This window comes from Trematomus bernacchii, unplaced genomic scaffold (assembly GCF_902827165.1).
Source record: "Trematomus bernacchii unplaced genomic scaffold, fTreBer1.1, whole genome shotgun sequence".
NCBI lineage: Eukaryota > Metazoa > Chordata > Actinopteri > Perciformes > Nototheniidae > Trematomus > Trematomus bernacchii.
In genome coordinates, this window is record NW_022987973.1 from 3,724,492 (window position 1) to 3,749,493 (window position 25,002).

Consider the following 25,002-nt stretch of genomic DNA (forward strand, 5'->3'; position numbering starts at 1 on the left):
ACAGACGGAGTGTTGTTTTAGTAGAGATAGTGAGAGAGACCTGTGCTTGACCTCTGTCAGGGTAACATTTGTCTATGTGTGCACATCCATATGTTTGTGTGTGTGTGTGTGATGTCATTTATAACCTCTGCGTTATTGACCTTGCACCTGCACAGACATCAGGCTCAATCATTCACATACACACACCCACAGCACACACACGTAAACTATCATTCTCTATCATGACACCATTGGCGTGATCATGAGCCACCAGTCCACTTGAAATTTATAGTTTTTTCTTCACAGTGTCCTCAGGATGGTATCCATTTTTCATTAATCGTCGTTTTCTTATCACACTGGCGCACTCCTACCTTCTACTCTGTGTGTGTGTGTGTGTGAGCAGGTGCAAGAGACCGTCTGCATCTTTTCTGCATGAATTCACTGATCCCAGACCTGCCGAGAAATATGTGTGTGTGTGTGTGTGTGTGTGTGTGTGTGTGTGTGTGTGTGTGTGTGTGTGTGTGTGTGTGTGTGTGTGTGTGTGTGTGTGTGTGTGTGTGTGTGTGTGTGTGTACACAGGGTGTATACAGGAGCAAGTAGTGGTGAAATGAATGAAGAGAGAGATGAGAGGAGGTAAATGAGTAAGGGGGAGGAGAAAGGTTTACCTTCCATGGTCACTCATCTGTAACTGATTACCCACATGCAAAGGCACACACACACACACACACACACACACACACACACACACACACACACACACACACACACACACACACACACACACACACACACACACACACACACACACACACACACACACACACACACACACACACACACACACACACCTGCCAATAAACCAGTGTCGTTCTGGCTATAACCGATTCAAAGCATGTTCCTCCTCTGCATTATGTTTAAGAATTAAACCATTTTCTGTCACGTCTTTTCCTATCTTCTCTGCCATCTTCCTCTTTCTCCTCATTAGTGTCATGCATCACACTGTAGCTAAATATAGTAGAAGTGAAAACAGGGGATAACAAAGGTTTGAGAAACAGAGATATTACAATGGAGGTGGGTTGCAACCACAGAGTTCAGTGTCAAAATGTTGGCTTATATCCTGTGAGTGGTGCACAGAGTGTGTGTTGGTCTAGCTTTAATGTGTGTATGAAAGGGATGTCTCGCTGTGTTTGACAGCCCATTTTCCTGAACCCTTTACCTCCAATGCGCTCATACAGGCTTGCTCACACACAAAAACAACGGTAATGGACAAACACGGCTGAGCTGTCGCTTTTTGTCAAATCTAAATTATTTTCAAAACACTAAGAGTCGCCGAGGTCATTGTTCAGTTAGCTTGGACTTCGTCTCTCTCTCTGTCACTCACTCCATCCTCGCACAGTAGAGCAGAGGCTGAGTTTGTCTGCCCTTGTAGGAGGAAATGAATCATACTGACACACACACACACACACACACACACACACACACACACACTCACAAACACACACATGGACTGTCTGGGGAGCTGAGACTGATTGAGTCACTTGCAGAATACTGATGAACCCAGAGGTAAAGAGATTCCTGGAAGAGACACTGGGATTTCTACATGCAACTGTGTGTGTGCTTGTGTGTGTGTGTGTGTGTGTGTGTGTGTGTGTGTGTGTGTGTGTGTGTGTGTGTGTGTGTGTGTGTGTGTGTGTGTGTGTGTGTGTGTGTGTGTGTGTGTTTATTTAAGGCCAGTTTCCAGTATCAGCAGAACTCTATTTCCTACACCCCCTCTTTCTCTTCCACCAAACACAGCTCTCCTTTCCCCCTTTTTTTTAATCAGGCAGTTTGGCTGCTCCCCAAATCTGGTTAATTTGGAACAACAAGGCCCTCATCTGAAGAACCGTACACCGTGTCCACTCTATTGCTCCTGTCTGCCGTGCATGTGTTTGAGTGGGTGTGACAGAGAGAAACAGAGAGGTCGAAAGAAGCCAAATGAGATTAATGTTCCTTTTTTTGTTGGCAGGGATCTAACATTACATATCATTTCCAAGTAGGAAAATCAGGACTATTTGGCATTGATTGGAGGATGGTTTCATTATTTCTTCAAAGTGGTTTAATTTATCTATTTGAAACACATTTTTTAACAACCAACATGAACAGTCGGTAAAATTAGACTTTTAGTGATTGAAAGCTGTACATGATATCTGTAGAAAGAAGACTGAAAGTAATACATGTTTTTCATATTAGCTTTTACATAACTGTTATCCATCTATATAACAATTTCAACCGTTTCTAAATAATAATGCACTTTTAACCATATGTGTTCCATTTTTCATAATACGGCTAAACCCACACTGCTTCACTGCAAATACATTTTTTTTTAAACACACACACACACACACACACACACACACACACACACACACACACACACACACACACACACACACACACACACACACACACACACACACACACACACCTGTAGGGCTTAAGAGTATGCATGTGCATTGTCATGCACTTGTTGCAGTGCTCTTCTCCCGCTCTTCCATTTTAATGTTTGAAGGTGCATCATCCCTCCCATTACCATGGGTAAGTGGCCAGAAGTAGTTGATATTACATTATATATTGTCAGTGCAGCTACAATAAAGATACCTTGTAGGGTAATTCAGCCACCATGAATAGATGCTTTTCGTATCAGTCTGAGGGAAGATAAAAACATAGTCTTTGTAAAGAAACATTTCAGTCACACAGGGAGAACTCCTTAAGTCATTTGAAACTGTTTTGTCATCATTATCAGTGATGCTATCATTATTACTCTCTTCCTTAACCCGATGAAATAAAATTAGCCGCAATTTCCTGTGAAAGACAACATCTTTGCACCAAATGGGAAATGTGTCATAACCCCCGTGGCTAAGCACAATTGTTGAACACACAGTGAAAAATTGAAAGATAAATTCATAAATAGTCAACTGCATTTTAAATCCACTTCAACCTCAGCTCTTTCCCCCCCCAGTCTGCTTCCTCTCATGCAGGTAGCTCTGCAGTGTGTGTGCTTATGTGTATGAGATAGAGGGGGCGAGAAACACTCATAACTTATTTTGTTGTCTTAAGTTTGTGTGTGTGTGTGTGTGTGTGCGTGCGTGCGTGCGTGCGTGCGTGCGTGCGTGTGTGCAATGTCTCATATCTGCCAGGAGTTTTCTATGCCTGCCTGCATGTGTGTACAGTATGTATATGTTCAGAAAAATCATGTTATTCTTTATGCCACTTAGATTGCCTGAGAAACAAGGTAGCCTTTATCCATACACACACACACACACACACACACACACACACACACACCACTCAGACGCTTGCCAAAGTTATGAGCTCCTGCCATGTGTGTATATGAGTGTGTGTGAGTAGGTGTGTTTGCGTGTGTGTGTGTATCTTGTGGTCTTGCGGTTTGTTGACATAGCCTAGAACGCAGTGCTCTCATTGAGAGGCTGCATTTTACTATTAGAAGAGATATTGCTTTGTGTGTGGAGTGGACACACCCTTCCACACACAGACTGTATATTGATTGAGAAAAAGTAACAGGCCTTTCATTGATAGAGGTTTACTTCTGTGTGGCAGAGAGTATGCTACATTCACTCTCTTGTTCTTGCTAATAGGCTCTTATTACATTACAAGCATGGGCCACCAAGGAGGCTGGCCACACATACAGAGTTCTTTATCTACAGTTGGGTGGACTATTGATAGAGAACATTTTAAATGTAATTGGGTTTTCTATATAAGATTGTTTTGTCAGTGCGAAAGAGGATAACAGCCAGTTGACTATATAAATCCATGTAAACAGAGGCTATTTTAGCAAGAAAGCTATATCTGCTGTGCTTCTTCCTACCTGTCAGTCACTCATTATGTATGCACATATCCCTGTTTGTCTGGCTTTCCTGTTAGTCTTTTGGTTCTCTGTCTTACTGTCTGATTGTCTGAATCTGCTGTGAGATAACCTCTGTCCATCACATGCCTATTGATTAGACGCATCTATACACATGCTTGATCTCCATAACTCATGTATTGATTAAGCTTCACTAAGCAAAGAGTGCCTTCCCATCAATTTGATTAATACTACACACACAACGCCTATTACCTGGCATGATGCACTCAACCCAGTCTCGCTTGATTCACTGGATATTCAGATGTGTTTTCTGCATATACCAGCATAAATTAACCTGTGTAAATTAGTGATTAGATTGTAATGCCCCTATTATTATGAACTCTAAATTACTAGTTAAACTAGGGATGTACTTTAATGAATTTTTGGCAATATGCATATCTTTTTCATTTTGGCCAATTGACCATGCTAATACTGATATATGCACTTTTTTTCCAAACTAATTGTTGAAAACAAGTCTCTCCCGCGGTGGGATTACCATATTATTACGCCTACTGTTACTATGTAAGTCCACTGGCAGATACAATGTTTCTCAAAATGAACACATTCACTGCGGGACACGTAAACAATATATTTTTGTGTACCATATGGGACAGTCATATCAAAGGAAATGTTTCATTCTCGGCTTTATCTGCTGATACTGATGATGCGCTGATATCGTTGTGCGTCCCTAACTATTATGTTTTTTTGTTTTTGTTAAATCAGTCGGAGGAAAATGCAGTCGCAAATGTGGAGTACTTTCTAGGATATCATTCTTTGAGAAGATGGGAAATGTATCAGCTCTGTTTTTGAGATGCAGAAGCACTTGCTAATATCAGTCATTGATAGGAAAGCAGTTTACAAGAAAATATTTCATGTTATTTTGAGGGAGGAGTAAGCAGAGGATAACATCAAATCCTACAAAAGTTACATGTTTCATTCTTGGAGTGATATGTTCTTTACTGTCTAATAAAAGTAAAAAAAAAGCCTGAAATTATGTTTACATGTACACTGAGTTTGCTGAAACAGAAAAAGATGAGGTGCTACATAGATACCTGGCCTTAGAGTTACAGAAGAGATGTGCCTGTTGAAAGCAGAAAGACAATTACAGTTATCAAGTGAGTTGGCACAAGCTACCACAGATGTTTTGTTGAAGTACCAAGCTGCAGACACACACATCTACACTGACAATTACCTCACAACGTCACACTCATTTTGGTCACAAGGCCCCAAGTAAAGCCAGATAAGGAAAACTATTTTATACGTAATGACCTTATTGTTAGATTATGTGCTTTATATATATATGTTGTGGAAAAGAAACGGAATAAATATATTCAAGGAGGTTAAATGAGCTTTAGACACAGATGTGTATCGGGGCGTGTGCGTGTGTTTTGCTTGTTAACTCTGATATTTAGAGCAAAAGTCGAAGCAGGAGATTTCGAGCAGCTTTGCTCTGTGCGAGTGGCTCCAATTAGTCTGGAAAAACACATGCACAACTAAACACAACACGTACCTGTACATGCACATGCATTCATGCACAGATAACTGCCCAAACAAATTGGACAAATATCCGGATTTTTGCACACAAGAAAGAACACTAGGGTGAGCAACTCTGGTAGACACATTTACAAACAACTTGACCAGCCAAACAAATGCAGAGAGACAGAGGGCAACACACATTAGACACACATAAGGACAAAAAATAAGTGCATTATGGCATTTATTTGTTATTTTTCTATGTAGCTATTATTTCCAAACTGACAAAGAAAAATGTTTATACTGTAGCTTTGGTTGTCTAGACTCTACGTCTATCCTAGTAGGGACCCACACCTGTGAATGTGGTGAAAGGAGAACCGTTGTAGTTTTGGGAGTGTTTAAAAGCTATTTGATGTGTTGCACAGGTGAAAGTGCCTTGGTAGAGTTCGCCAAAATGTTTTGTCAACAAATAAATGCAGCAGAAATAGAAAGGCTGGCACTTTTCACAAACTGTGACCAATCTTCTAATACTCTAAACCACTTACACATGATCCTTCACTTTGGGCAGCCTCTAAAGTCCATTACTTCAGCCAGTTGACCTGTACACAAAAGGGGTCTATTTTTGTGGTGGTGAAATGACCAGCAGTGCCCCGACTGTTTGGTATCTACCAGAGCATGAAATTCTTCTGAAACTGTTATCAGAGAACAAGGTCCTAAGCCTGAACCTGCAAAAGTGCAGCTTATTGACAGTGAGCTGAATCAGGACCAGGTCATTTGAGGGTGAACCCCATGAACTAGTCTAAATTAAAGAGATATATATACTTCACAAAAAATGACTTTTGATACTGTTTCTTCGTACAGGACACATGTTGTTCATCCTCAGCTTATGATTAAAACTTAAACGTTTCTAAGGAACCAAACCCAGTAATCACAAATCTGTTAATAAGTCATGTTTAACTGGATGAAAGTGTTACCTAAAAAAAACAGAATTCTTGATAATTTGAACCTTGAACAAGGAATGTTAGAGGTCACATTTACCTTTGAATAGTTTGTCACTGTAATTACCTCAGTACATAAATGCTGTAACTTCTCAGCTCTAGAAATTCAAAAGATGTACCTGTGCTTTAAAGAAAGCTGTCTTTCATATTTACAGTATTTATTGCACCAAGATGCTTTACACATGATTCAAAGGTGCAAGGACACAAGATGCACTCAACCAACACAATGTCAAAATTCAAGCTGAGAAAGAAAGGAGAGAAAAAGATAGAGTGAGTAGGTCAGTGGTTTTCATTTCTGTGTTAAAGGCCTTTTCTTGCTGCCAGCTGCTGTGACACTTTTACCCTTTACACCCAAAGGACCTACTGTGTGTGTGTGTGTGTGTGTGTGTGTGTGTGTGTGTGTGTGTGTGTGTGTGTGTGTGTGTGTGTGTGTGTGTGTGTGTGTGTGTGTGTGTGTGTGTGTGTGTGTGTGTGTGTGTGTGTGTGTGTGTGTTCTTGCAATTGAACGTCCTTCTCTTCTCCCCCAGGCTACAAGGCAATGTTTCTTGGATTTTCTATAAATAATCACAGTCATGATTTATTCGGCATGCCTATCATTTCTTCTCCTCTCCTCTCCTAGCGTCTTCTTTCTTATCCTCTCCTCTTCTCTTCTGACCTCTTCTCTTCTCTCCTTTCCTCTCATCTCTCACCTCTCTCTCTCCTCTCCTTTCCACAAGCCAGTTACATTCTTCGAAGAACAAAAAAACAACTTGAATATGCTTGAATCTTTTCTTCTAACACTTGGCTTCCTGTTTCTCTCTCCCTCCAGGATCCCTCTGTCTCTCTCCTCCTTCACGATAAGCTTCAGGTGCCCAACAGTTCTCGGCGGGCGTGGAACGAGCGTGACAGTCGCTGTGATGTCTGCGGCACTCACCTTACTCAGCTCAAACAGGAAGCTGTGCGCATGGTCCTCACTCTCGACCAGTGGGATTTGTCCCCCCCCTCTTCCCCTTCGGCCCTCATCGGACGCTATGGACCACCGGGTCCTATGGGAGCATCCGGGGGTCCTGGGTCACGGGACTGGATTCCTCCTTTCCTCCCTTCTTCCTCCTCCTCCTCCTCCTCCTCAGCCGCTGCTGCCATCTCACACCCGTCCTCCCAGTCTCCTTCCCCAAGCCCCAGCCAGACCCCAACGCCAAGCCCCAGCCACGGACTATCCAACCCCAGCCATGGGAGCCCCTCTGTGGGGCAAACATCCGGCTGTGCTCCCACAAACCAACAACCTCAAGGCCAAGGGCACAGACTGGGGTCTAAACCCAGCTCCCTGGGGCTTGGTGGTGGGGGGGACAGAAGGGTTGGTTCCCCCAGTTTGGGAAAGTCTGTTGCCCAACAGCAACCAGTGACTGGAGTAAACAGCCCCGGCCATAATAGCGGAGCAGTCCTGAGCACAGCAGCTCTGCAGGCCCATCAGCACCTGACCCGCACCAATGGAGGAGTTACACTCTATCCCTACCAGGTAAGATTCTCTCAGAAGTGTCTGTGAGGTGTGCAAATATTACCATAGACATTGAATACATTAACTCTGGTCTTGCTGAATATAATAATTGGTAACAGGCTACCAACATGCAAATTAAAACATCTCCTGATATGAATTTGTCAGTGAGGACAGGAACTGCAGCGTTTCAATTTTCCAACTTGTAGGTACAGCTGCCTTTTGTGGCGTGAGCTTTTTATTCATCAACCACTGACCATGACTTGTGAGATTATGTTTTCAACACAAGCAAATACAGTCCCTCTACTCTATTATCCTGCAGAGTAGCAAGGCAAAAATACTGCCATATTGTGCTTCTTAAAGCAACCAAAAACATGTTTTATTTGTATCTTGCAGGAGTCAATTTATAGGCCTTGGGGGGTTTGTTCCTATCAAATGAGACCTTTACGAGGACACAATAATCATCTCAGAATGTAATAAGCATCTCTTAGTGGGAAGCTAAATATCCTCTTCAACAGATTAGAGGCAAGATGTAAAGTTTGAAGTTAATACGACGCAAACATGCAAAAGGGAGTGGAATTGAAATTGTAGATAAAAGAAGAGGTTTTAGGAGGAGACAGGAAGAGAGGGTTCACATGAGAGGAAGATGATAGGAGGAAGAAAAGCAAACGCCTCAGGAGACGTGTGGTCGAGAGGTACGGGGGGAGAGCTGAGACTGCAGGGGAGATCCAGAGGTGTGTGTGAGTGTGTGTGTGTGTGTGTGTGTGTGTGTGTGTGTGTGTGTGTGTGTGTGTGTGTGTGTGTGTGTGTGTGTGTGTGTGTGTGTGTGTGTGTGTGTGTGTGTGTGTGTGTGTGTGTGTGTGTGTGTGTGTGTGGGGGGGGGGGGTGAACGTGTTCTACAGATGTAATAATTCATACAGTGATAATTAGAACTCAGGGGACTCTATGTCACACACCCCCGGTACCCCTTCACTCTTTCACTCTTATTCACTCTCTCTCTCTCTCTCTCTCTCTCTCACACACACAAACACACAAACTCTACTTATTCCTTATCCCTCTTTCTCCCTTCCTCCCCTATTATTTCTCCCATCGTTCTCACACTTTGGCTGTTTGATATTCACCTCCTCTTCTCTTCATCTTGCTGTTTCCCCATCTCTCTCTTTATATTTGTATTCAGCTCATGACTAGGATCAGATGCAGAGATTTGGAGTTGGAGGTGGAAATTATTTTGTACAATCTCTGGAATGGTTTTGTTATCTTGTCATACTGGTCAGAAATAAATTAGGCAGAAGAGCTTTCATGCATTCTGGCCTGTCTGAAAATAAAGTGAAGGCACTCAAATTAATTGGACGATTAGGAATGATTATTTCTCCTTCTGTTATTGTATTCTAAAACTAATAATTTCTACTTTGTTTTTTGTTTGCAACATACATGAGCGTGTTGATTTCGTTTTTATTTCCCTTAAAACAAGATTATATTATTCATGTTTCCTTTGATATTGACTTTTATAATATCACATTGTTTAGAGGAAAACATACGAAGTACGCTTCCTTTTTACCCTCAACTAATATATATATGTGTGTTGTTTGTCAGCATTTGTGTGCAAGTGTGTATGGGTGCAAAAAGGCGCTATTCTGTGTATTCAATAATGAATGTGAACGCTGTGTTCTGTGTTTGAGTTTGTATATGGGATAGGAGGTGTTCAAATGTTAGAGAGTCTGAGTGTTTGTACTGTGACTTTGACAGTAATGGTGTTTCAGCAGGAAAGGAGAAACAGAGCAGGATAATAAATCACCCTCATTTAGACTCACCCCTGAGAGAGGAAGAGAAGGAGGAGGAGCTGAGCAGAGAGATGATAAAAGAAATGGGAATGAAAGTAGGATTGAGAAAATGGAAAGATAGAGAGATGTGGGCAGAGACGGTTAGAGAGATGGGTTAAGAATAAGAGACATGTTGTTATAGACTTCAGTGTATAGACAGATTGCATATCAACCTCAACACTGTATGTCATTATTTGCCACAGAATTGGATTGTGTTACTGTGCTGCTGCTTCACTGCAGTACAGCAACACATCAAAGATTGCTGCTCCTTGTGTAGTAACAGTGGAGCTTTCAGAAAGTCTTCTAATGGCAGATGAGAATATCCTCCAACATATTCACGCTCTTCAGTGAAGTTAAAGAGAAATCAAACACATGTGAATGACAGCGGGGAAAATGAAAAGGGTCTGAGTTTAAAACTATGCAGCCAGGATCAGTGTATTTTTGGTGAAATGTAGTCTTAATCTTTAGAAAAACTTCAAAGGAGCATCTTGTTATCTGAGTGGATTCACTGCATGATATTTAACGCCAAAGTCCGGGGGGAAATACCAGCCTTTGGTCGTTTGTAGCTTGCTCTCCTTCTCCTACACTGTCCTAGCAGACAGGCGAAAATTCCCACAACATTTTTTTAAACAACTATTAACAGCAAAATGAGTAAAGTCTTATTTGAATTAATAACTTTCAATGACAAATGACCAATAAAGTCATTATAGCACAACGACAGACAGGGAGTAGCGCTGAGAGAAAGGAGGACTCAGAGGTAGACACTGAAAGAAGCAGCCTGTCTGCCGTGTAGCGGACATTAAAATCTTGCTGGGTCAGCAATCTGAGGCGTGACAACCTCCACATTTTATATTTATTAGTACTTTTCTTTAAGGTCCCACAAGAAGTATAGGACAAATGGAAAATGCTGAATCAGTCGGAACAAGGATGACTGATTATAACGGACCAAGTGTGAATCTGCCACTGGGACCAGTGAGCTGATAAAAAAGCTTACCTACTTTAACTGGCTGTCACAGACATATCAAGGTTCAAGGGTTCATTGTATACCTTATGTTCTCCATATACAATACTCATTACACAAATAAAAGTATGTGCTTTTCTAAAGTGTATTACATAATAACAAATCTATATACAAAACACGTATAAGCACTAAACACAATGGACCACAGATTTGAATGCCACAGAAGTGCATACGGAAATGTGTAAACCTGGAAAGTCTGATTGGCTTTTTAGAATAATTTCCCATTTTAATTTATTTAAGTTCCAGCTGGTTCACCAATGGTTATTACTTCAGTCCAGTTACTGACTAACATGCTGGTAAACGTAATCCAAAGGTTCAGGCTTCCAAACTACTAGGTGATGTCAGACAGCGGTGTGCTCAGTAATTTAAGGGCCTTTAATTTGCTCCAAGAAACACCATAATCTTTTCTTTTGTAAAACACTTAACTCTGTCACAGTTGCCATTAGTTTATCTTTGAGCAGTGTTGTGTGTGTGTCACTCTCTCTTTCTCTCCCCTTTTCTTCCTGGCATGAGAAAACAAAACAAACATTGTCTCTTTGCCCTCGCTCTGTCCTTCATGCAGCTAATTGAAAACAGGTTTATACAGTATCAAGTGTGCCTGTGAGTGTGTGTGCTTTGCCTGAGTGTACAACATGCACACACAGACACACACACGCATGCACACGCGCACACACAAACACAAACACACACACACACATACATACATACAAACGTTCAGAACCAGTTGTGATTAAAAGGTTGGAGAAGGTTGTGACTGGAAGGACATAACCAACTTGACTAGCAAGCCAAACTCAGAAAAAACCCATTTGTTTCCAGTAATTACACCAGCCGAGGTCACCTTGAGTTCCTCTATAAAGAGCAGTGCACATGCTCAGTTGGCAACAGAGAGCAGCATAACTTTGTTCAATAAAAGTATGCTGATGAAGGCATACAGGCTTAGCTAACCGCCTTAGGAAATGTAATGTGTATTCTGTATTATTCTTTTTATCATGAGAGTGTCAGAAAGCATGTCTTATTATCTCTACCATTACATACATTCTACTGCAAAGTGAATGTACATAAAACCACATTTCTTCCTGTCATTACATTCTCCTTTATTTTCTGATTTGATTATACAACATACTGTACATATGTGTATAAATAGAGTTGCATATAGTAACTTTTCACTTTCTCTGTCTTTTTTTCCCTTTCTCTTACCGACATACTCCATGTTTCTGTAATGTTATCTCTAGTGTAGACTAAATAAACACCCGGTTCCATTCTCTAACTTATTTTGTTTGTGTGTGTGTGTCTCTACCCATGTTCTCCCCCACTTTTATCCTGAAAGGGCAGTCTCTCTCCCTCTCCCTGCACTCTACTGCAGTAAGCATTTAGATTGTTTTACAGATTGTGTCTATCCCCCAGATAAAAGCAGGCAGGACCACACACACACACACACACAGACACACCGTTTATCTTTTCACCCTCCTCACACAAGCCTGATATGTAAGGCACAAACTCCATGTTGGCTGCGGGTAGCATGTAGTTGTAAAAAAGATGGGAAAATAAAATAAATGTAGGAGTGACAGATGAGTAAGGTGAATGCTGGGGAAATGGCGTTAGTGTTGTGATGAAGATGAATGAGCTAGCTTTTACCTTTCTCTAAGAGCAGAGAGATGAGGGTGGAAAATATGCTGTAGTGTAGAGAAAGAGGAGGACTGAGAGTGACAGAGTAAGTGTTGCGGTGATTTTTTTCATCCCTTCTTTCTGGGGAAATCTGATATCACATTTATCAAAGTCCATCATTGACAGGTTCAATCTCAGCACCAGGTGTAAAAACAAATGCTGTGATTTCATTGATCTGCATGATTTTCAACACATTTGGCGTATTATCCTCTCTGTCCTGGTAATATCTATACCCTCGTGCTTCCTGCTGCAATGACCTAATATCCCCAAGGGTATCATTAAAGTTTCAACCAGAGTAATTTAAATCTAATTTATGGTAAAATGTAGAGAGAGCATTGCACTCTGTATTGCCTTTGGGAAAATCTGAATGGAACAAGTGTAACGATCTCTAAAGAACAAACAGGAACGACACAAACATAATTCATTTTAAAACATTGCCCAAAATGCTATTCATGTCAATGTATTAGCCAGGTGCTCATGCAGGTATGTGGTCTAAGCAGGAAATATCACGCAGTCGATCCATTTTCTATGTGCAGTAGTTCAGATGCAGAACTCATTTGACAGCTCTCTTACAATAGCTGGTTTTAATGAGATGCATGAAGCATAATTACCACATCAGCACCACACAGAAAGCACAGCAAAGCTTCTGGAACATCATAAAAGAATGAGATGGATGAGGATATGGTTATTAGACCTTTTTGGTGACAATGGTATGCGAAGCTGAGTAAAACATGTGCAGCCCCTGTGGTCTGAAATGCTGACCACCACAAATTATTCATCCACCTTTACTCCAGTTTTCAGCTTACATTATAATAACCCTCTGTGGGGACATTTCCCCTACACCATGCTGGTATTTTTCCTCTTCCCATTATCAGGATAAATGAGTAACCAGTGGAAATGTGCAGGTAATCCATGTAGCTCACTGAACCCTTGTTCCATAGCGCAGCGAGTCCTTTAATGATGCAGGGGTAGCAGGCCAACCCCGAGCATTTGAAATGCATGTAGGTGCACAGGGAGAATGGTATATAAACTATAGAGGCATCTAATTTACAACAGGTAATTTATCAAGGCAGTGGGCTGCTGTCTGGCCCCCAGAAGCCCTCAGCAGTAAATATATAGGCACAGTGGGGCTGATTTACACACGCATACACACAGGTGCAGACACTGTCATTCACACAGAAGGACACGCACAGACATCCTCACAATAGACATGCATGCTCACAGATTTACTCACAGAAGCTTTATTTCCTTTATTGGAGCATGGGGTACAAATTTATTTGCTCTGCTGTGTGGCTGCAGCACATAAAGAACTATAATCAATAATCCATATCTAGTTCAGGAATGGGTCGCCTATATATTCATGCACACACGTTTATACATGCACATACACATACACTCATTTGTTCATAAAGGAGTAACAAAACTGATTTTGTTCATATTGACCAGAGGAAGAGATAAAGAGATTTGGGACAAACGTATATGTTTGCTCCAAGGATGTACAGTATATGAATGTAACTATTTGGTCTTATGTCTTATATTCCTATGGACACAGATGAATAACGGGGGTCCAGTGGCGGAGTGGCTAAAGCACATACCATATAATGGCAACATTCAACTTCCCCCAGGGACTTTAAAGTCATATCCTTCTTCCTTTCTCCACATGTTCAGCCGTTATCTTGCTTTCCAATAAAGGAAATGTGCCCCCCAAAGAATGAAGAGAAAAGATAGCTATATAGATGCATCCATACAAAGTTGTTGTGTATATACTGTAAATCTGATGAAACAATAACTCCTCAAGGAGCGGCCAATTTAATTTCTTTACAGTGTTATAAGTTCAAAGTTCTCTCTCTCTTCGTCCTAAAATCTAATAAGGACAAAAAAGGCCTGAAGGATGATCCAATAATAAAGGACGAATGTGAATATCTTAAAATGGCAGAGCAATAGGCCGAAGAGAAGGACATTTAAACAGTTACAGTAGAGGTAATGATAAAAACAAATAACATGTGAAATAGAAGTGACGGTGAAAGAGAAGGAGGAGGCGTTAGGTTAAGTGAGAGGAGGATGTGTTTGTTTGTTGTCTTTCTATGTGGACTCAGACAGCCTTCTGCTGCTGGTTCATTGTGATCACTAGAGGGCTTATCTGTCTGTTGTCTGCCACACACACACACACACACACACACACACACACACACACACACACACACACACACACACACACACACACACACACACACACACACACACACACACACACACACACACACACACACACACACACACACACACACACACACACACACACACGGTAATCCTTTGGTGCGTTGTGGTGGATGTTTGGCTCCAGAAAGATTTCACCAAATTCCAAAATATCTTTCAAAAAGCTTGCAAAATCCTCCTTTGTATAAAACTGTACGAGAAGTCTTTTAGAACTTTAACTCAACAGTTTCTTCTCCAAAAGGGTTTCCCTTGAAGTCAGAATTTGACAGTGTTGCATGTTGTTTGAGAGATATTTTGGAAGTTGTTGAACTCTTTCTGAAGCCAAAAATCCACCACAATGCACAAATGGATGGACATGTATTCAGACAAGGACATAAATACAACGCTGTATACTCTTGTGTGTATGCTTTCTTTAAATGGTTATGAAGAATATTGATGTAGTTAGTATGATTAAGCGTTTATTTTGCTTTTTGTCTTTCTTCTTTTAAGTGGATCAAATGAGATCCAGCTAGCTAATGAGACCTCAAGAGTAAATATTTAAAACATCTCTCTGTCTTTCGTCAGATCTCCCAGATGATCTCTGAGGACTCCAGAGAAGGTTTGACCGAGGCTGCCCTGAACCGCTACAACACAAACTCTCCTTCACACACAAACTCTCCTTCACACACAAACTCTCCCTCTCACACGAACTCTCCCTCTCACACGGCGTCTGTAACCGTGGCAGCGCCGACCACCACCTCTGCTGCTGCCTCCTTCTTCGCCAGGTAAGAACATGCACCACCAAATATCAGCCGACTTCCTGCTTTATCTGGTATCTCCACACAGCGTCAGCATGCTGTTTTTTTATTTGGAAAACATTCCTATATTTATTTAGATTGAATAATTATAGGTTTATGTGAATTAGCATCCTACACTTCTCGTATTTGTCTTTGACTTATATATAACCAGATACATTTCACCTTTTTTAGGGTTTAGCAACATTGTAGGAGTAGATAGAAACATCAGTATTACAGAGAATGCTAGGCATGATATCAGTACAAAACAAAGGGTGTGAGATGCATCTTACCTGCTCATTTGTGTCAGAATAATCTTTGGGTTTAGTTGATCATCGGTTTAAGTCCAAACATGTCCTGGCTGTTATGCTGATGTCTCATATTTTTTCTGAAAGAGCTGAAAAAATAGCCATAAAAAAGAAAAATGCATTGTCAAATGTTCTCAGATGAAAATGGTAAATATGCAAAAGTGTACTTACTTGTCTTTGGCTGTTTTTATTTATAAATCAACTATCCAGTCAGCGGTCGTCAATGAGCCATGTAAACAAATCTAGAGAAATGCATAGCGAAACACAACATAAATAAGACACGGGTAATCTGGGTAAATTATTGATGAATAAACATGGCAAGCTCAAAATGAACGGGTAAATTATTCATGGGTAACACAAGAATATGAGTATGTCATGGTGTCTGAAATATTGCTGAGTTGTCGTATCTAATGAGATACTTTAAAGGGGACCTATCATGCAAAATGCACTTTTGTACGTCTTTTATACATGAATATGTGTCCCCGGTGTTCCAGGGAACTCACCAAGTGTCAGAAAACACAACCCTCTCTATTTTCCTCCATAACCAAATCTCTAAAAAAGGGGCTGCAACGGATCTGATAAAAACTGATCCAGATTTGAACACTGTCCTGACGTCAGGACGGTGGCGCTACGGCTATTGGGCCAACTCCACCAATCAGGAGGAGACAGCCACGACCATTGCCGTTCGAAAGCGCTGGAGACGCTGTAGTACATATGCCAGGCCTGTAGGTGGCGCTGTTCTCACAGAATCAGCCCTTGCAAAAACAGGGCTAAAAAAGTGCAAATTGAGTGAAATGAGGCATGGCTAAAATGCATGATCTGTTTGGTATTTTGAAAAAAAAAAAGTATAAATATGCCTTATATAGGTATGGTCCTACACTATTTTATTCAAATATAGCATGATAGGTCCACTTTAAATCACATTTTGAATGATACTGATGCTTTTCCTTATCACTTTCACAAGTCTTTTCTCTTCTCCATCCCATCTTCCACATCTCCTGCTGTGCACATTCCTGTGTTTTCATTGTGTGTGTTTTGAAATCTGTAGATAAATGTAATGTGTTTTTGTCTGTGTCTGAGACATGAGTGAGGTGCATCAGTTTGGCAGACATAGTGCCGTCTGTCTTTCTAAGCACCCGTGTCCAGGCATAACTCGTCAATTATATGAAAACGCACGCAACACATGTGCACACACTCTTTCTTTAGCTTTCTTTCTCTGACCCCCTGAACTGTCAGGTAACAAGGCCGTTTTACTCAAACACACACACACACACACACACACACACACACACACACACACACACACACACACACACACACACACACACACACACACACACACACACACACACACACACACACACACACACACACACACACACACACACACATCTGGCTGACATTCCATACATACAGCCAGCTGTCTTTCGGCAAATTCATGACCATTCACCTTCTGAGTGAAGGAACAGGGTTTGTTTAATGGTGCAGGTGTCACTGTCTGTGGATATGTTTGGGTGTGAGTGTGTGTGTAGCTTTCAGACTCTCTCTTCCATTTACTGTAAGCATGTATATTAACTTAGATTGCTTTATATAAATTCCTCTTAAAATCGAGGGGCATATTGTTTGTTAGTTCAGTTTGCTTTTCAACACTTCACATACAAACATGCATAATTTGTCTGTGCATTTGTCTGTCTGTGTCTGTCTGTGTGTGTGTGTGTGTGTGTGTGTGTGTGTGTGTGTGTGTGTGTGTGTGTGGTGTGTGTGTGTGTGTGTGTGTGTGTGTGTGTGTGTGTGTGTGTGTGTGTGTGTGTGTGTGTGTGTGTGTGTGTGTGTGTGTGTGTGTGTGTGTGTGTGTGTGTGTGTGTGTGTGTGTGCTTGTATAGTAGGATTTCAGTTTAATTGGCAAAAGGCAACAGTGTACACTCTGTCACCTTTTATGTTTGACTCTTGTAATGTGTGTACATGTGTGTATTTGGCTGATGAATGCAGCCATGCAGTGCTGGTGAAATCCCCCTGGCTCTCTTGGTCTTTACTCTCAGACGTGGACCGCATACAGACATTCTTATTATACACACACACTCACAATATCCTTCTTGCTCACTGTCTGCCCAAAGCAAAATCCCTGTGTCCACCCCATCTCCTCTCACCTGATCCCTTTCCTCCTCCACTTCCTCCACTTTATATCCCTTCTCTCGTCTTCATGTAATTGCTTTCTGTTTTGCCTCTCTACTTTCCTGCACCTTTCCGACAATTTCTCCTTCTCTACACTGACCTTTTCTTTACCTCAGCTAATGTGCATGAGAGTAATATCTTTCATTAGTACCAATCTGTCTGGGAATATGTCACACTCACACTGTAGCGCTCCATTTTCCCTGGGCTGCAGTGGCCCCCTGGGGACGCTGGCTAGAGGATAGAGACATGCTGTACATGCTTAGGTGCGTGTGTGTGTGTGTGTGTGTGTGTGTGTGTGTGTGTGTGTGTGTGTGTGTGTGTGTGTGTGTGTGTGTGTGTGTGTGTGTGTGTGTGTGTGTGTGTGTGTGTGTGTGTGTGTGTGTGTGCGTGTGTGTGTGTGTGTGTGTGTGTGTGTGTGCACTCTCCCTCACTGGGGGAAGGGACTTTCTATCAGTGAAGGAATTTTTTACTGCATGCTCCATGGAGCGGCTCTTTGGGGATTTGGCTGTTGTGTGACTATGTGTGTGTGTGTGTGTGTGTGTGTGTGTGTGTGTGTGTGTGTGTGTGTGTGTGTGTGTGTGTGTGTGTGTGTGTGTGTGTGTGTGTGTGTGTGTGTGTGTGTGTGTGTGTGTGTGTGTGTGTGTGTGTTGCTCGAGGTAGCAGAGTAAATGAATAGGTCCCCAGTGAATTGGTGAATTGGGAAGGCGTTGTTATTTTGGATGGAAATGGGGGAATGCTGTCTCTTTCTCTGCATCTGTTTACCTCTCGCTTTATCTCTTTTCTTTCCTTTACCAGAGGTATTCCATCAAATGATAATTGGCCACCAATTATGCTCCACTCACATTGGTTGTGTTTGATTGATGATTTAAATATCAACCGCCTTGTCACATCAGAGCCAGGTATGAATAAAAAAGCCCTCATCTGGATTTGAAAAAGCCCTTAGAAACAAATCAATAAGCCCTTTAAGATTTGTTTTTTTGGTTTTGCTCATTAAACAGTAATTATATTTGTTTATTGTGACATTGAAGATGAACATAATTTGTTCTTCTTCTTACTGTTGTCATTATTAGAGAGAGGCATGAAAGAATAGTTTTACATTTCCTATCCATTCTATATTTCTCAAACTCTCTCAAAATGTTTTTATCAAATTATGTTTAGGCTCTTTAGAAATTGTTTAACACATCAGACAAAGGGTCTAGGATATGATGCTGTAAAAACACACTATAACTTACATTAACACGCAACAACATGCAATATGTTTATAAGAGTATACATGAGCAAGCAGGGTGATATCGGCATCATCACTATGTTGAACACAGCAATACATTAATATTTCAGTGCTTGTGTTCAAATATAACTCGGAGACGGACAATATCACATTTTCAATACACAATTTTATGGGTAAAAAGGATTCACAATAACAATATAATCGCAGCATCTATTTATAAATTGATTAAAATAATGCAATCAGTCATATCCATTTTTAACTTTGTTTATTGTGCATTTCGTCTTAAAACCTAACAACTAGACTATTTAAACAATTCCTTCATCATTTGTGTATTTTCAAGATGATTAAAATCTTCTCTTTTTTTTAAACATGGTTGTCGCCAATACTCATATTTCGCGACATTACCTACTATAGCATGAGGGTAGTTTCTTAATCTGCAGCAGGAAGTGTGTAAATTGGAAGCTATATATATACATGTCGATTCAAAATAGTGTCAGTAAATCCGGTCTTCTGTCCATGCCAGCTTTTTGACCCCTACAACACACACAAACACACACACACACACACACACACACACACACACACACACACACACACACACACACACACACACACACACACACACACACACACACACACACACACACACACACACACACAACACACACACACACACACACACTTAGCTCTCTGTCCCTCCCTATATCTCCCTCCACTGATGGCCTGTTAAATAGAATTTAATTAGCTACTGGGCCAGCGACACAGCCCAGAGACACAAGTCATAAATCAACTGTGTGTGTTTGTGTGTTGCAAGTGAGTCTTTGTATGTGGGCCAACTGAGAGTGTTGGTAGTTGTGTTGAAGGAGGAGGAAAACAACGCAGCAGCATGTTAGTAGTCAGCCTATCTGTGACCTGTGCTGCTTTTTAACAAGAGAGACACATGAAGGGACTTAAGGGAAGATGGCGAGGATGGATGGAGGGATCAATACGTGTAAGGACGGCTGAATGGATGGCGGGATGGACGGGTGGATATATGGGCAGAGAAGAAGGCAAAGGATGAAAGGATCAAAATAATGAGAGGGATAAAATAGAGAGGAAAGATAAGGGGATGATTGTATTGAGAGGGATTTAAAAAAAGAAGGAGTAGGAGGGAAGTGAAGGATGGTGGAGAGTGGAGGAATGGATGAAGGTAATGGAGAAAAGAAGGGGGCAAATTAGGATGGGGGTGTGAGAGGAAGAGCTGATGGATGTAGAGATGGAGTAGATGGATGACAAACAAGCACTCTTCAATTTAGGGTTAGATTGGAATAGATCCACTTGGCCAAATCCCAGGCCACTTGTCATTAAACGCTACCAATTAAGTCGTGTGTGTGTGTGTGTGTGCGTGTGCGCGTGCGTGTGCGTGTGTGTGTGTGTGTGTGTGTGTGTGTGTGTGTGTGTGCTAGTCTGTCCACCATGCTTGAATTGTGCCATAGATTAAACCAGTCAAGGAGAGAGTACATAATAAGAGGGTAATATTACATACACATTAGAATAGATACACATTACTAAATTGTTGTGGTTGATGGATTTGAAGGGTCTATTCTTAAAACAATCACAAAATAATGTAATACATGTTTTGTTTAGAAAGCTAGTAAAAATCTCCCGCAGCTGAGTAATGGTGCGTGAATCCATTAAAGCCAGTTCTTTCCATCTGTACATCATAACTATTTAACTCAAGCACATCTTTCTAAAACAAGATCCTCTTGTGACTTGCTATGGAGAAAAGGAAAGCCACAGTTATGATTGATACCATAATTATTTTTAGGATGGATTTTCTTTTCTTTTTTTTAAATCTAATGCACATGTATGCTTCATGGGAGGTTTTTCAGCAATCAAGTCATACAATGAGAAACCCCTTAATTGCTTCTGATCACATTCGCTGCAATATGTATGGCAGCGTGGCTTTCACACAATGAGAAACCAATTAGTGGTCTCATTGTGGGGCTTTGTTTCATACAGTATGCACACACACACATCCGCACAGTCACAAACATACTCCTGCACATACAAATTCACACACAATTCTCCAGGGAGAGCTAGTCAAATGGTGAAACGCTTCGTCGTTCTCCGGGTCACTGGATCCACATCTGTCCCCCCCTCTCTTCTATCTCTCTCTCCCTCTCTCCCCCTCTCCCTCTCATTTCTGTAACCTGCTGCAGTTAATTGAAAGCCAATGGTGTGAGAATATGGCTCTTTGACTGAGAGCGTGTCAGGCCGCAAGGTCTCCTCTCTCTCTCTTTGGCTCTCTTATAATCATAGATATATGAGAGAATAGATTAAAGCAGAACAGAGCAGAGATCCCTTCCAGAGACGTTTTGGAGCTCTTGTATTTCATAGTATCGTTAACTGCTGCTCTGTGAATATCAGTTTGTCAGTAAATCTGCTTGTTTTAATTGCAGCTTCATAAATTCAAAAAGGAAAAACACTGACGCATACGAACATTGTTTACTGATGACAATAAATCACGTACTGTGAATTACCGTCTGCAGATTTACTATCCTTGGGTTCTCCCGGGATCCCTCTCACTTAACCTTTCCTCGTCTTTGTGCACAGCCATGTCCAGGGAGAGTTATTGTATTGATGCTTCGAACAAAAACTAAATAAAGTATAATTAACTATACATCTATACACCTTATTATCTATATATGATATACTACTCATCCTCTACTAGACCTCTGTGCACTAGCTCTGTTGTGTATTTATGACAATGATTAAGGGTATTCAATACAAACATAATTATTCACATGATAAGCAAACGTGCACAGGGAAAAGCTTTATCTTTGGCAAAACTGTTAGTGAGAAAACTGTAGAGCTCAATTATGTTTGTATTTACTATATGTATCATGATTTGAAGAGATGCATCAACGTATACAGTAAGTAGCATTTTACTTCTTACTTTATTTGCATTTAGCTAGATTAGTCCAGTTGTTCTATAGGTGAGACAATAATGTGAGATCTAATCTTTTTGTGAAATACTGGAGAATTGTCTCTTTTATAACTTAGATGTGACAACTCTACAGTGCTGCTTTGCAACAGGCCAATCACATCCAACATTGGGAACCACCTGTTTGATTTAACACAATGCATTGTATTTAATGATTGATTGAAACATTGATTGATTGATCTAAAACAACGCATTGTATTTAATGAAGGTAAGAAACATAACATCTTTAAAGGTAGGGTAGGTAAGTTTGAGAAACCGGCTCGAGATACACTTTTTGTTATATTCCATGGAATGCTCTTAACATCCCGATAGCAATGAATATCTTAAGTGCTTTGACAAAAAATCCATAAAAAAATGTCATCTCTGGAAGCCGTAGTGTTGGAGGAGGGGCTCTATAAGGAAGTGGCAGATTTTCTCCGGTTGTGTATTTTCAAATTCTAGCGATCTCGAGCCGGTTTCTCAAACTTACCTACCCTACCTTTAACTCAAAAGTAACTATGAAGGTCAGATAAATGTGGAGTAAAACATGCAATATTTCACTATAGTAGTATTATCGTAAAATGGAAATATTCCATTAAAGTACAAGTACCAGAAAAGATTATTTACTGTAAGTACAGGACTTAAGTGAATGTACTTGTTCCACCACTGGTGCTTGGTAATACCTATCTCCTCTCTCAACTCATTTCATGTAGGCTGAATCATAAATTCAGTCTGTTATATGGAGATGTGGTGTTTCTGCTGCAAACAAAGAAAGGGTTATAAAAGGGAGGAGAAAAAGTAAGAGACTAAATACGCGTTGTGCAGCGAGAGGCAGACAGGAAGAACCTGCGGTGTTGAAGTAAGAAATGAAAGCGCGAGGAGAACGGGAAGAGAAAGAAGTGAGATTGAGAAGTTTGGAAGTTCAAGTTAAAAGAAGTGAGCGAATGAGGAGAATCTGAGTGCAGAAGAGATGGAGAGTATATATAAATATCATTTCTGGTGAATCTTTTTGAGCTGAATGCTGTGGGGAATTGAGCGGCAAGAAAGCAAATGAACCACTCCCCTTCCAGATGTTACTACATGTGTAAACAGCAGCGTGTGTGTGTGTGTGTGTGTGTGTGTGTGTGTGTGTGTGTGTGTGTGTGTGTGTGTGTGTGTGTGTGTGTGTGTGTGTGTGTGTGTGTGTGTGTGTGTGTGTGTGTGTGTGTGTGTGTGTGTGTGTGTGTGGAAGGGTGTGTTCTAGAGCTCCATCTGCAATTACCATATTTGCCATGGTTTTTATTTTGCAGACTATAAGGATGTCATTATAGCCACATCTGTGCACCATCCTGTCCTCCCTTATCTGTATACAGTATTTCCTCATTTATGATTGTGTGTGTTAACAATATTTTTGTTACAGTGATAGAGTGTAAAGTTTTAACGATGAATTTAACTGATGGCCTGACTTATCTCCTTTCCTCTTTCTCTCTGCTTCCCTCTCTCAGAGCTGCACAAAAGTTGAACTTAGCGTCCAAGAAGAAGAAGCAGAAGACCACCGCAGTTACAGCCCCAGTGACATCATCAACGCCGTCATGTGACCCCCCTCTGTTCCCCACCAACTTTAGCTCCGCCTTGTTGATGGCCCCCCCGCCGGCTCCACCCTGCCTTCTGCGTGCAGCCAACAAGATCAAAGATACCCCTGGACTGGGAAAGGTAAAGAAAAATAACTTAAAGGTCACCTATTATGCAAAATGAACTTTTTCATGTCTTTTATACATAAACATGTGTCCCCCTCTGTGTAAAGAGATTCTGAAAGTTTCAGGAAAAAACATTCTCTCACTTTTTGTCCTGATCCATTTATATAAACCCCCCCCCCCCCCCCCCCCCCCCCCTTTTTAATCCATGCAGATAAGCATCAACAACTGTCCAAATACACCTGTGTCCATTTTTCAGAAGATAATGTTTGCTGTGTTTGTTCATCCCGGAGAGTGTCATTTAATTCGCTTAATCTCTATCCGTGGAAGTTGGGTTGATTTAGTCCTTTTCATATGAGAAGTTGACAGGAAGTTGTGTGTTAAATGTTTTGTGACGATCTGTTGCTTTTAGTTTTGGATGGCTATAGTAGCAGCTTTTAATGTGTGATTGATGCCGTGTCCTTGTGATGAATGTAGTTGTATTGCTTGATTTTAATTAGACTTTTTATCTTATCTTTTTTACCTCTGTAAAGCGTCTTTGAGCACCTGATAAAGCACTTGATAAATCAAATGTATTATTATTATTATATATACATTTTGATTATTATTTTTATTTAGAATAAATATAAAAAGTTCAGGTTTCAGTTACAGCATGTTGTTGGAGATTTGGTTTTTATGCACTGGAATTTGCAAAAATATTGATCTGTAGTACTCTATCATGACCTTGGGCCGGTTTATCTAAATGTATACTGGTGTGTGTGATCGTGTGTGTGATCGTGTGTGTGATCGTTTGTGTGTGTCCACCCTGCTGTACCATACAGGAATGCAGCCTAATGGTTACCACGGTAACACATCTCAGGCTGACAAAAGTCATCTGTCACTGTTGCCGATGGTTGATGAAACGTGTGTGTGTGTGTGTGTGTGTGTGTGTGTGTGTGTGTGTGTGTGTGTGTGTGTGTGTGTGTGTGTGTGTGTGTGTGTGTGTGTGTGTGTGTGTGTGTGTGTTCGGGATGTGGGGGGGTTTCATGCTTCTCAAGTGTGTGCAATATTGATCGTCCATGTAATGAGTTTTTAGTGCCCCCTCCTCCACAGTTTGAGTGAGAGGCTCACTGATTCTGTATGAGTGTGTGTGTGTGTGTGTGTGTGTGTGTGTGTGTGTGTGTGTGTGTGTGTGTGTGTGTGTGTGTGTGTGTGTGTGTGTGTGTGTGTGTGTGTGTGTGTGTGTGTGTGTGTGTGTGTGTGTGTGTGTGTGTGTGTATGTGAGTGTGTGTGTGTCCTCACTGCTAGAAAAAGAATGACTGTGGAGGACAAAATCAAGCAGACATCAAACAGCCAAGT

At 41.1% G+C, this 25,002-nt stretch overlaps 1 protein-coding gene across 1 annotated transcript in view; it reads left to right on the forward strand.

Annotated features, from left to right (window-relative positions):
* The window catches only part of kif26ba (kinesin family member 26Ba), an 84,008-nt gene that overhangs the window by 18,937 nt on the left and 40,069 nt on the right, over positions 1-25,002 (forward strand). The window contains 3 exon segments of the mRNA XM_034116142.1: positions 7,160-7,846; positions 15,110-15,309; positions 23,476-23,683. Of these exon segments, the coding sequence (XP_033972033.1) occupies positions 7,160-7,846; positions 15,110-15,309; positions 23,476-23,683 (1,095 nt within the window).